We start from the raw sequence: 14,268 nt of genomic DNA, 5'->3' as shown, positions 1-14,268 counted from the left end.
GAATTAGCCATTTACCTCATTCACTATTTTTAATAATAATCTCAAAACCTCATTGATATTTATAAAATAATTGTATATTTTTCTTATTCATATCATTTTTAAGAGTATAATATATTTGTTCATACATCATATACTTAAACATAAGATAGGAATATAAGAAAGGAAAAAAGTAATTCTGCATGCTTTGTTACAGCATACTCTGTAAGTAAATGACATGTATACATACATCTGATCACACACTTTCACAAGATATGTATATCTTGCTACCCAATATTTTGGATATCCCACATTGTTTATTGCAATAATATAATGTGATAGTAAAAATATAATGTACTTTAAATTATCTTGATGATATAAAACTGTAATTTATCATATATATTATTGTGCAATGTTATTACAACGATATTGTAATAGAATATTATTGCAAGATAACATTGTTACATACAAGTTTCTTTATAAAATATATATGAGAATTCTCATTTAAAAATTTCCAGCTGATTTTGATGTAATTTTGACAAGTACACATAAAATCATGCAAATATCATTATGTTATGTACTTCTCAAAACTATACAATTTATACAAGCAATTTTTTCATAGAACACTTGATCATTTGTTCAGAATTATTCAAACATGACATTATTTTCAATGAGACAGCTTGAGTATGTTATTTATATAGTATAAGCTGACACGCACACTATACGATATATATATATATATATATATATATATATATATATATATATATAGAAAGAGAGAGAGAGAGACCAAGAAACAAGAGAGTTTGTAAAACTTAAGAGAGAGTATTGTAAAAACTTAAAAATATTTCTTCAAGGTTTCTTCCATTTCTAATGGTTCAGTGGATGGAGAGAATCTTTCCATCACTTTACCTTTTTTGTCTATGATAAATTTGGTAAAATTCCATTTAATATTGTTGGTAATAAATCCATCTTTCTGTGTTTTTAGCCACTTCCACAATGGATGGGCATTCTCTCCATTTACATCAACTTTGTTGAATATGTCAAAAGTTACATTATAACGCTTTACAAAATTACGGATTTCTTCAGAACTACCTGGTTCCTGACCAGCAAATTGATTAGAAGGAAAGGCAAGAATTCGTAAACCTTCCTTCTTGTTGTATTTATCATATAGCTCCTGGAGCTGTTTATAATTAATATCTGTTAACCCACAATTGCTAGCAACATTAACAATAATGAGCACATGATTACGATATTTCTCCAGCGAGACGTTATTGCCCAGAATATCATCTGCATTGAAGTCATAAACCGAGGTGGCTGATTCCCAATCAGTATTTTGATTAAATTCTGATGGCACTAAACATAGTGCTTTATCTTTGCATTCCTGTGCAATGATTGAAGTAGCCAAAAACAAAAATATTGATGCAATTTCTGTAAGAATATTACAATATATTAATATCTCCAAAACACTTTAATAAATTTAAGATCTATTTATTTGTGTGATCTATTTGTATATGCGTGTGTGTTATGTATGCGCGTGTATGCGCATATGTTATTAGCATCTTTTATTTTCTCTGAAAAAAAATATACAGGCTACATCGAAACTTGTAATATAAATAATAATAGAAATTTTTTGTGTAAAAGTAATGAACATTGCATAAAAGAACTTTTAGGAATTTAAAAAAAAATCAAATTAATAACTAACTTATGAGTAAAATTATTATACAGTATTTAATAACAGTAAATCAATTAATTATTAAGTACTTATTAATTAATATTTAGTAAATAAGTTAATTATTAAATAGTATTTATAAAGTAAAGATTTGCCTGTAGAATATAATTTAATTTCAAAATTGTAAATACCCAAAAAACAGAAATGATGATATAATATATTACTGTTAGGTTAGAAAAATAAATAATTTTTATAAAAAAATATATTGCAAATAATTGCATACCTTTTTTTAAAAACAATTATTTTCTGTACACCATTTGATTCATCTTATTATTCTGTACATAAAAGTATTACGATACAATTATCGAAAACTAAATAATTTTGAAATATTTTATATTTTATATTAAAATATGTCAGATTAAGATACAAAATAACTCAAAAAATTCTTAATGAAAAAATACTTTATTGTAGTGTTTTGAAAAACTCTCGAGATAAGCTACAAGAATATGCAATAAAAAATAGGGGTTTTCATTGAAGAAATTAAAGATGTCCTTGACTTGACCTTAACGATGCCATCCAAGGTCAAACCAATGACACTATCTTATGTTCCCCTCAAAACCATACAATTTTTGAAAACGTTTTTCTCTAAAATGCTTAGTTTTTGAAAGAAAAGTGGTATCCGGATAATCTAGGACACCCTGTGTGTGTGTGTATATATATATATATAAGGTATTTCATTTTTTAAAACGCATCTCGATAATTCTTCAACGAAGCATTTTCAGCAAAAATGTTTCAGACAAAAGTTAAAGATCACCTTCAATTTTTTAAATAGAATTGCCTACTTTTTATTGCATATTCTTGTAGCTTATCTCAAGAGCTTTCCAAAATACTATGATAAAGTGTTTTTTTTTTTTAAGTACTTTCTGAGTTATAAAACTTCAAATTTGTAATATTTTTACATAAAATACAAAATATCTTATATGTTGTCATGTTATGGGATCAAGTTGATCCTTAGAGACCATGTCAAGGTCAAATCAACTTTTCACCCACATATCTGTAATTATGAATGTTTTAAAAATTTGGATTCGAATTGAATTGACCCTTAAGGGCCAATTTTACCACCTTTGGTTAAGTTATCAACAGAAAATAGAGATGAAGGAAAACCAAACATTCTTATCATTTCATTTGCCACCCTGCTGATTTTAACTATCGGTTAACTTAACCGAGTTGGCCCTGAGTACCACGATTTTAACCGTACTATTCGTGAAATTAAAAATTTTAACTTATTTAATGATATAAAAATAATTAAATCTAATAGCATAAAAAATTAATAAAACTAAAATAGTTTAATAAATTTTTTATTATGTTATTAATAAAAAATATCTAAATATATGTTTTATTTTCATATGTAGACGCAAAGCCGCACATTAAAATTTTTGGTTTTAAAGATTGGTAACTATAATTACCATACACTAGTATGAAAACGTGATTTCTAAAGGCCTTTGCACGTTCAAAAATTTAAGTCGTAATCGTAAAGTCGTAAGTAAATCAACCTATTACAGTTCAAACATTCTTATTGTGTTTGAGAATATTTGATTGTGATTGGTCAATTTTCTTACGGCCTTATGATTACTAAAATTGACGACTAAAATTTTTTAATGTGCAATGGCCTTAATAGTGTAAGTAATTTTAAGATTAAGTGTTGTTTTTTTTATTGTGTAATTTATAATGCCGAAGTTAAAATAAGTTTATCGTTGAAATAAAATAAGTTTATCGTTGAAATAAAAAAATTGTACCTAAAAATTGTATCAAGAGCGACTTATTCAATTCAGCAATTTGGTCAAAATAATAAAAAACATCAATTTACATCGAAAGATGTACAAACTAATTGAGGTGTGCAATGTTGTTCCCCATGGTATAATAAATTTTAATAATTTGTTTTGTACTAAAAATAGATTAATTAAACAAAAATTTTTGGTCAATTTTTAAAATAAAAAAGCTATTATTATCATCATTTTATGTGATTTTAATGATCTAAATGGTATATATATATATATACATAGGGTATCCCAGAGCACCTGTGACAACACTCGGTTATTCTATATAGAATAGGAGGCTTGTCCTTTATCTGCCCACGTTGTCACAGGTGCTCTGGGACATCCTGTATATGTATATCTTTAAGAAATCAATCATTTAAAAGCAAATTTAAAAATAATACAATGCACCAAGAATTTTTCAATTTTAAATAATATTCTAAAGAACTATGAAATATTGTCGTCATATATTCAAAATTATTAAATGTATCTTAAGTCTGTACATAAAAGACAGGTTTCTATATATATATATACACATAAAATGTCCATCTATAAATGTCCGAGCAAATATTTCACAACTGATTAAAATTACAAAAAAGTAATAAAAAAATAAGAGAGATTAGCACAGTTTTTAGTTCGCAATAAAAATGAATGTAAAGTTTTTTTGTTTGTAACATTTTCAAATTATAAAGATCATCGTCGTTTTGTTAAATAAAATCTCCTATGTTTTATTGCATATTGCATATATTTCTTGAGATTTTTTCAAAACACTAAAGTATTTTTTCATCAAATATTTAAGTATTTTTCGAGTTTTTTCTATCTTAATATGACATATTTTTGATATAATATATATATATATATATATATATATATATATATATACTTATTAATTTTTAAAACTTTTCTATTCTCTTTTTATATAAAATTTAGATATTTTCATGCTTTGCATATTTTTTGTACTTTTCCAGAAAGTTTTTTATAGAAGTAAATATTTGTACATAAACATCCATAATGTAATTATGACAATCTATTTTTAAAATATTTATTTTGTGAATATTAAAATAATTCTAAAAATCTGTGCATATATTATTTCAATATAATATATTCTATTAATTTACAGAAAATATTTAAAATGGTCTAATTTTAATGTTTTATACAAATATATAAAAAATCTTTTTCATCTTATAAGTTTATATTGTGAGAATATGCTAATGTTTTTGAAAAACAATTATAAAACATAAATTTAAATAATCATGGGCTAGTAAAAACTAAACGCGGATGATAGTATCAGTGTCATAAAAAAATAAGTTTTCTATGAAACTGATTATGTGCACAAACAATTATAAAATTTTCATAGAAAATATTTCTTATTTAGTTCAATTCTTTTATATATACTCACGCAACATTTTGTTATACACTGCAATTTCAAGATTGATGATCAAACTTTACACTTTGTTATCGCAAACAAAAAAATAATATATTCCTATTATAAAAAGATACGTATATCAAGAAAACTATTTAATATGATAACTCAATGTCATGGTTGAATGACTAATACAGCACATAATGCGACTTATCTTGCTTTAGTAATAAAGAGAAGTCTTAAGAGTGACTATGCTTCCGAGATGTAGACAAAACTCGTATTTAAGACGCCTCCATGACTATAAAACATGGACATTGAACTACGTAGGCATGTCCATAAAAATTCCCAGTAGGTAACACTACTGTATCCCAGGATTGTGCCGTACGCTCGGTAACAGAAATGCCTTGGTTAAGATCTGTTTTTTATAGCTGAACTGGTTGTACTAGTTCAGAGTTTATCTTTTTCTCTCTACATTGGAAGGAGAAAAGTAAGCTCTAAACTGGTGCAACAGTTCAGCTATAAAGAACAGACCCTATATTCTGACTCCCCACCCGGGTGTACCTCATATTATAATATATGTCATGTATACTATAACATCGGATGCACTCGAGAATTGGATCACAACCAAGGCCTGTCATCGAGTATACGGCAACTATAGGATACAATAATGCGTTAACAGCATTGAGTAAAGAAAAACAGCAGAAAGCAACTGATATTAAAACGAGTGGACGGAAATGACTACATAAACCAGCATAAAAGATGGCCGCTTAGAGATGAAAAATGCAGCATGACGGAGATACTGGAAGTACCTGAACTTGGCAATGCCATGATGTTCTAAAGATTTCACAATTAACACTTAATAATATTTTTTTAGCCTAATAATGTTGGCTCTTCTTTTCACTTATTTAAAATCGATGATTGTGCGCAAAATAAGTGCAGATTAGGAATAATTAAGGCAACAAGTGGCTGTACACAGCTCTGAAAAAACTCAAGATGGCTGCGATGACGTATTACTGTTCGCGATAAAGCGGGGAGCACACACTTTTGCATAAGCGCATAACCTAAAGAAATTGATTGGTCCACAAATGTATGCATAAGAAAATGAACCAATCAATTTCCTTATGCTTATTGTTATGCGCTTATGCAAAAGTGTGTGCTCCCCGTTTAAGTCTATTCCCATTACCGATACATTTCCTCCTGTTCTTTACCCAATGACATTCCTAGATAGCCAAATCTATTCGAACAGGTTTTGCCAAACGTCTGCTACCAATTTTTGTCAGCAGAAAGATGCAGACTACAAACCGTATACAAATCTGTTATATCGGAAAATGATAGTAGAACATGAGCAGAAATATTACAAAATCTGCTGACATAATTTGACAGCAGATCAGTAGCAGAAACCGAGCAGGATCTGCGCACGTGCATTCTGATGGCATATTGGTAGCAGACATCGAGCAGAGTCTGCTAATCAAGCGACGCGGTAGCGTCGCGATGCCAAGTTCATAAAAAAAAATCGCCAAATACATGACAAAAATTTTCTGGCATGTGGCAGTTTGTCTATGTACAAGGACCACGGCGCTACCAAGTAGCTTATCCATTTTATGTCTATAATGGCTTTGATAAATTTTCGATTAAAATATCTCAGGAACTAAAGCTGTAATAAAAAATTTAATGGCACTTTTATCATATAATGTGGATGCAAGCTTTTGATTGCAACCAGTTTCAATAAGATTAGTGCTGTCAATCCTGAGGTATGATAATCGTTTTAGGTTCAGAATTGTGAAAAAAATTTCTTCTTTAACTTTCAGACTCACGTACGTATGTCCGCACGCACACATACAAAGCGATTTTGTCCCTCAAGGCGCGTTTACAGCGCTCATGTACGATTATTCGTTTGTGCAAATACATCTTGAGAGACAATATGTATGTGCATGCATATATATACGATATGTATCAAGCGACGCAATTGACAGTAATATCGCGACGTCAAGATAAAGAGCGAGAGGGAAAAAGAAAGAGAGCGGGAGAAAGAAAGAGAGAGCAGGAGAGAGAGAGAGAGAGAGAGAGAGAGAGAGAGAGAGAGCGGGAGATATATTGACTGCGTGAGCGCTCCACCACTACGGCGGCGCACCACTACTAGGCGTACGGCTCACCGACGTGCATCCAGCTAAAGGTCGGCGCTGAATAGTCAGACTTTACTCAATAATAACTCTTTTATTAAGTGTTACAGATCAAAATGGTAAAAGACTTTTTTGTTTAGTTTACTGTGCTCTACCCGCTCACGAACATTGGCACATCTTTGCAGGACATCCTGTATATAGTTATTGTTTTGTATGGAATGTCTCACTTTGTTACCATTTATACAGTGAGAGCGAGTAGGCAATAATTTCGTATGTTCATCGTAGTATGTACCTCATCACACGCAATCGCAAAAGTTCTTAAAAAATATCTACAATTTATTCAAATTAAAAAAACTTCACAAAGGTAAAAAAAAATATGCCAAATTTACATAAAAAATATCCCTTATACATAACAAAAAGTTGAAAAAATATTGAAGTTGACAAAATATTTACCTCTAAAAAATAACTTATAAAAAAATTGTTTCCTAAAAAATAAAAGCCTCTAAAAATAAAAACTAAATGGGAAATCAATAATTAAGTCAAGTAGAAGGAATTTAATTCGTGAAGATTTATAATTTGAAATAATATTTGTCATAAAATCAATCTTGCATTTATAGAAATATTATGGATTCTCTCAAAAAATTTTAAACGCATTTTATTTTTATTAAAAAATTACATTTACGTTTCAAATATTTTGTATAATATAGAAAATAGCATTATTATATTAGAGAATATTAAAGTGACATAAAAACTTAGCGTGCCTGAAATATAAATTTGCAAAAGATTATTAAAAATCATTATCAATATTAATAAAATGTATGACTTATAATGCAACTCGGGCATGCCAAGTTTTTATATGTCACTTTAATATTAACCCTTTCGTTCCGGGTTTCTGCTAAGATTATGATTAATTTTAAAACAAATCAATCTATATTTGTTATGGACTTTTAAATTCAAAATTGGTGATCGATGTGATCAACATTATTGCAGTAAGAGTTAAGTAATATTATGATTTACTATCTTTAATAAAAACCGTAATATAATAATGCTACTTTCTATATTATACAAAATATTTATTTGAAACATAAATGTAATTTTTTAATAAAAATAAAATGCGTTTTAAATTTTTTGAGAGAATCCATAATATTTCTATAAATGCAAGATTGATTTTATGATAAATATTATTTCAAATTATAAATCTTCACAAATTAAATTCCTTCTACTTGGCTTAATTATTGATTTCCCATTTAGTTTTTAGAGGTTTTTATTTTTTAGGGAATAATTTTTTTATAAGTTATTTTTTAGAGGTAAATATTTTTCAACTTTTTGTTGCGTACAAGGAATATTTTTTATGTACTTGGCGTACTTTTTTTACCTTTGTGAGGTTTTTAGTGTGATATAAGTTGACAGCAGATTGTCGGCAAAAACCGAGCAAGATCTGCAATTTGACAGCAAGTTGGCAGCAGAAATCGAGCAAAATCTGTAGCTTTTAACAATTTATTGAAATAGTAGTTTATTTGCTAACCGCTATGCGGCACAGTATTCATTTTCTATATCCGTATTTATATAAATTCTTGTCATGAGCGTATATGAAGTCTGCAAAATGTGTCTAATAACATATATAATTATTTCTATCAGTTCAATTTTTTATACGATTCCCATACAAGAAATTCAGATATTGAATTGATTTTTGGAAAATTGGATAATAAATATCCGATTTTACTTATTCGGACAGAAATTGTCCAAAATTATTTAATTATTATCTACGATATAAAATTAAAATCTAAAATAAAAAATAAAAATTCTACATAAATAAAATCTTTAATTGTATAAATTAAATTATTTATATTTGTTATATTAATATTATATATTTATTATTTCAAAAATCAGAAAATGACGTCTCATGAATGTGATATATCGACTATTGACATCATTTTTAGGTCTCATAAAAGGTCTAATTTGGACGTCTAATTGGTCATTTTGTGACTAAAATTTATCGTCATTTGCTACTTTGAGATTAAGACTCTTAAAATATATAAATCCAATTAAATGTACTATTTTATATGCATGTCTAGAAGCTGCAGAGTCTGCTCAATTTCTGCTGTCAATCTGCCATCAAATTGCGCGCAAATTCTGCGCGGTTTCTGCTGCTAATCTGCTCACATTGCCTGGCAATAGGCTCTATCGACAACACCTGAGCTTAATACGGACACAGATGGTTATGGTTTTGGCATGGAATTCTGATAAAATTTGCTGCCAATCTGGCGCATGCTGCTAGCATTTTGCTATCTGGGTTCGTCATGAGATAAAAGATAGAAAATATCCCTCCCTCTTCCTTTCTATCAACTAGTATTCCCTAAGAATAAAGAAAAAATTTTCGAAAGGATTTCGAAATATTTCTAGGTATATTAGTTCTATAATGCGCTAAATTTCAAAATGTAGAAAAACTGATTAAATTATGTAAATAAACATCAGTATATAACAATAAATTAATAATGTATAATAATAATAATCAATTCACAAATTTTATTGATTAAAATTTTTCACAATTTGTTAAAATTAAAAATTTTTTTCTTCGCGGGATATAGCAAGATTATTGGACTAATTTTATTGACAAAGTAGTACTTTATTTATATGAAAAAGTAATACAACATTAGGACCTGTGCTTAATATTTCTCTTTTGAGAATCATTCAAAGCGTATGCATATGAGAGACAATTAGAAGGCCTTTATTTATTTTTTTTTGGACTCTGTGTTTGTGTTGATATTCTACTTAGTTATTAAATCTAAAAGTTGAACATTGTAAGTCTGTCACTGTGAATATGCTACCTATGCAACAATATTTTTTATGTAATCATTGCGTTTGTCATTGATTTACAATTGTTCATAGTTTGTAAATGTGTACTTATCGATTTTATGTTTAGCTTCTACAATTTATAAAATATAAATTTCATACATCTTTGTAATTGTAAGCGATCATTTCGATATCTTTGTCAAACTTGATAACACCGAGCGCTCAACTTCAATATATTCATTGCCGTCTTAATATTTATTTGGGTGTAGTTTTTGAAGCTTGTCAATCTAAATTACTTAACATGCTATTTTTAATTTAATCTTACAAATATTAAAAATATTTTCAGTTTTGCATATTTTGAACAAAATATTTTCAAACTTGCAATTAGTTTTAAATACAGAGTTAACACGTGGAAAAAAAAATAAAAAAAAAAACAGGAAATAGCATATTTTTCTATATAATATAAATGTGCTTTGAAAGAAAAAGAAAAAAAATATTAACGCGATATTAATCATTAACAAATCTACTATTAAATCACAAACAGTTATTCCATATAAATGATACAATGAATTAATTGTGAAACAATTTTCACTTTTTGTGACTTAATAATCGAGATGTTAATGGTTGCCAAATGTGATTGATCAATAAAAAATATACGCAAAATGCAGATACGAAAATAACTAACTCCTTTCGTACATAGTGTACATACATAAAAGCGCTCGTTGAGTTGCGTGCTATTTTCCAAATATGTAAACATATGTGTAATTGAAGAGGCATATGCACAATATCTCTCTGGGCCTTTTTTATTTCTATTAGTATATCTTCTTCTTATTATTATTATTAGTTTACCAAAGCTCGCCGTCTTTCTCCTTAGCCGGAACTTCGATTACTCGCGGTTTATCAATTATTCTAGCCGTACGCAGTCCCTTTTCCACGATGCCAATAATCCACGCCTGATATCCCTCCTGCTTCTCGATGTCTTTACAATATGCTGCAGCCTGTAAAATTACATTGTTCATATCAAATTGTCAATATTCAGTGTACCTTAAAATTATCCGTCGTTTGACAATTAGATTTGTGTGAATAAAAAAAATTTTCTTAAAGTTGAATATAATTCATCTAAATTACTATACATAGAAGTGCATAATTAAAAGAGAAAAAAACATCTACATTAGTTAATGATAAATCATAGAACAATGAGTTTCTTTAGATATTACCATCTGCAGAGATTCTCTTATGGATTTGTTATATTAGAAGAAAAGTTAGTCTATAATTTGTAGCTATAAAAAAAAAATTAAACGCGAATGTACATGTTATCTTACTAAGCTACTAGACTTCTACATCTTACTAACAATAAACTATTAGGGGTCTATGCAAGCATTTTATTATATTAACCTGTTCTCGAGGAAGGCAGATAAGCAAACCACCGCTCGTCTCGGCTGAATGGCCCTGCAACAGCTGGAACATATTGCCACATGCCTTCGCTACTGCTGCCATTTTAGAGATAACAGGCAGATTGTGAATAACAAAGGAGACTTCATTCTTTTGATGTTTGGCTAGATTCTGAGCATGTCCTAAAAGGCCAAAGCCAGTGACATCTGTGGCTCCATGTGCATTATACTTATGCATCAATCTTGCAGCTAAAAAAATCGATAAAATATTCATAATTAATTTTAATTAATATAATGAGAAATGTGATTAGTTAATTTTATCGTAGCATTCTTTGATAATTATCAAGCAAATCTTGTCTTTCCTTAACAAGAATATCGAAAAAAGACACTTTTCATATAAGTTTCAATTGATGAAACACATAATAAATCAATATAGTATCTTACAATTGTAGGAGGAACATATAAATAAATATCAATTTAACAATAAATAGTCATGAAAGAACCTCCGTTTTTGTACCTGCCGTTCTTTAGAATACCTCATGAGTATAAGATACTCTACTGTATCCAAGCAGGAAAGATAATCTATATAATTTGTAGGCTCATAAGTAGGGAAGTAAATATCTGACGCGAGATGATTAAAAGTCGAATCTCTTTTCAAAATATCGAGAAAAAAAATCGCTTTTTGTAAATTAAATTTCATAAACAATCAAAATAATAAAACATATATATTCAATTAATTTCATACAAAAGTAAATTTGAATACTTTTAATTCAAAATTTATAACATGTTTAAAATTGTAAAACGACAACTTTCCTCAATATTTTCCAAGAAAAAGTGATTTCATTGATTGAAAACTTTGTTATTAAAATTAAAAGTTTGAGATATTTTGTATGTTACATATAACTTTCACATCAATGTACATCATAAAACATAATGTATATACCTATCTTATTCAATCTGGACATGCTATCCATTGCACGTTGATAACCTTTTCTCACATCCTCCTCACTGACCACAAGCTTGATTCTATTCCAACGGTCAGGTTGGTCAAGCCATTGATGCGCATTGACGGCGACTTGCGTGCCGAGAGGTTTTGTTAGGACTAAGACATCTCCCACAACAGCGTTATCTGGTCTAAAACCAGGAATAAATGTAAATAAATTTACTTAAAATCAAATCTAATAATCCTGTTAACGACATAATTATTTAAATAATTACTTAAATTACATACACGATGTACTCGTTCGGTTGACAAACAGTAGTAGCAACCCCGCCTATAGTACACCAAGGATTTACAACCGTTTGACCACCAGTCACTGTAGTACCTGCCTCTGCAGCGGAATCCTTGAATCCTCTCATAATCAGTGGCACGACAACATCGCGCTCTTTCTCCGTCATTTTTGTGCTAACTCCTAGCAGCATCAGCATGTTGTCACAGTCCGTGACACCCATGGCAAATAAATCACTGAGGACATTCGCGCACGCAATTTTACCTGAAAAGTATCTCATGACAATGAAGAAAAAACAGCACACTCAATACAGAATTTATTAGTTTAACTTTATATGCTCTCTTTGACTCGTCTTCTTTCTTACCCATCATGTAAGGGTCATCAACTAGTGGATAAAAAAAATCTGTGGTCTGTACCAGACTGAGCCCGCCATGTCGTACCGGCGTAACAGAGGAATCCATGCCAATGCCTAAAACAATAATATAAGCTTTGTTAAAATATTGTCAATGTAAAATATTTGTTAATTATTGTCAATATAAAACAATTTAAAAAATATATAACAAATATTTTTTCAAGTAAAAAATTATACTTATAATTGTCTTATAAATTTGAAAAAGTATAATCTAAATATTATTGTGATATATTTTATCATTTCTTAAAAATTTGTATTATAAAATTGTAACGCAATTAAAATAAATAATATATAAATATTTATTATACACAAGTATGATAAAAAAGGCTAAAAGAAGAAAAGCAATATGTGTGTGTAAATATTATATAGTAATATATTTAAAAAAAAATGCTTGTTAAAACCAATTCCTAAAAATTTTGCATTTAAAAAATAAAAATATTGCAATATATTGCTATACATTGTCTTCATTATTGTTTGAAAAAAATCTGCTTTGCAAAAGCACAGTAAACTTATCAAGATTGAGAACATATTTCCGGTACCCTGCAAAAAAATTAGGCGGGAGGACAAGCCCGCCATTTTACAGCAGGACTGCATCTTGCGGTGCTCTTGGGCCCCGTAAAAATAAAAATAAAAGAAAAAAAAAAAAGCATTTTAATTTCAAATTTTTCGTAATACAATTAAGAAAATGATGAAAGCATACAGAATTAGATTATCATTCTCTCGACAATATTAAAATTTCAAGAAGCGATCCTATTCGCAAATAATTTTTCGCCGAAATCGAAAGAGTGAAAGAAAAAAGTATACACGGTGGGCGAAAGATGTCGGCTCGCCGCAACAGGGAGCTCACTTACCTATGCGCGGAATCGCCATGTGCATGAAGTGGGCATGCTCGTGATCCTGTGCGGACGCGTTATCAGCCTGCAGTCCCTCAAGGAGCTTCCCGAGAATCTCCTGAGGGACCTTACACCCTCATCCTTTCAGATCGGCGAAACGCGTCAAGCGGAAGGATGCATCGAGATCATGCGCCACCGGATCGAACGGCCTACGCAGCGCCAAGGCATTCGGATTCCCCTCGAGCTCGAGCTGCGCCACAGCCAGGGCGTCCTGTGCCCCCGGGGTGCCCTGCAGATCCGCCATCTTGCACGAACGATTCACTACAGGTACAGACAAGAGCGCAGATTATCAGTGAGAAAAGAATCCAGTCGTTTTTACGCCTTTGTCGACTCCGTCAGTTACAACGAGTCTTGCCGATGTCCGATGTCAGACAATAATCCCAGATGAGGGGAATACGTTCCCTTTTCGCGCGACGTTCCTTATTGTTCCGGGTGTTCTCACGCTCGCCCGGGAACACGGATCCGTGATCGGATGTGATGCGTGGCCGTCGAAGGACAGCCACTGAGATCTCCCGCGCGCGAACTCACAGCAAATGGGAATTATACTATTCCACACCGGCGTCGACTAACCGGGACCGTGAGCGTCGACAAAATGGACGCACCAC

The 14,268-nt window shown here is 30.1% G+C and overlaps 2 protein-coding genes across 3 annotated transcripts; both read right to left on the bottom strand.

Annotated features, from left to right (window-relative positions):
- Positions 1-52: 52 nt before the first annotated feature.
- Positions 53-5,819, bottom strand: LOC126856667 (uncharacterized). 2 transcript variants are annotated; one of them, XM_050605397.1, is made up of 2 exons: positions 5,635-5,819; positions 53-1,407 (listed from the first exon to the last, which is right to left on the bottom strand). In XM_050605397.1, the coding sequence occupies exons 1-2, from the start codon at positions 5,651-5,653 to the stop codon at positions 815-817; spliced, it is 612 nt and encodes a 203-aa protein (XP_050461354.1). In that variant the 5' UTR covers positions 5,654-5,819; the 3' UTR covers positions 53-814. The 2 variants fall into 2 exon arrangements, with proteins under 2 accessions (XP_050461354.1, XP_050461355.1); XM_050605398.1 differs by lacking the exon at positions 5,635-5,819 and adding an exon at positions 4,862-5,578.
- Positions 5,820-9,550: 3,731 nt separating this feature from the next.
- LOC126856649 (inactive selenide, water dikinase-like protein) lies at positions 9,551-14,268 on the bottom strand. The gene is made up of 6 exons (XM_050605361.1): positions 13,622-14,268; positions 12,723-12,827; positions 12,361-12,622; positions 12,073-12,263; positions 11,134-11,378; positions 9,551-10,736 (listed from the first exon to the last, which is right to left on the bottom strand). Exons 1-6 carry the CDS (start codon positions 13,905-13,907, stop codon positions 10,584-10,586), a joined length of 1,242 nt encoding a protein of 413 aa, XP_050461318.1. The 5' UTR covers positions 13,908-14,268; the 3' UTR covers positions 9,551-10,583.

Source organism: Cataglyphis hispanica, chromosome 19, assembly GCF_021464435.1.
Source record: "Cataglyphis hispanica isolate Lineage 1 chromosome 19, ULB_Chis1_1.0, whole genome shotgun sequence".
NCBI lineage: Eukaryota > Metazoa > Arthropoda > Insecta > Hymenoptera > Formicidae > Cataglyphis > Cataglyphis hispanica.
This window is presented reverse-complemented; position numbering and strand designations above follow the sequence as displayed.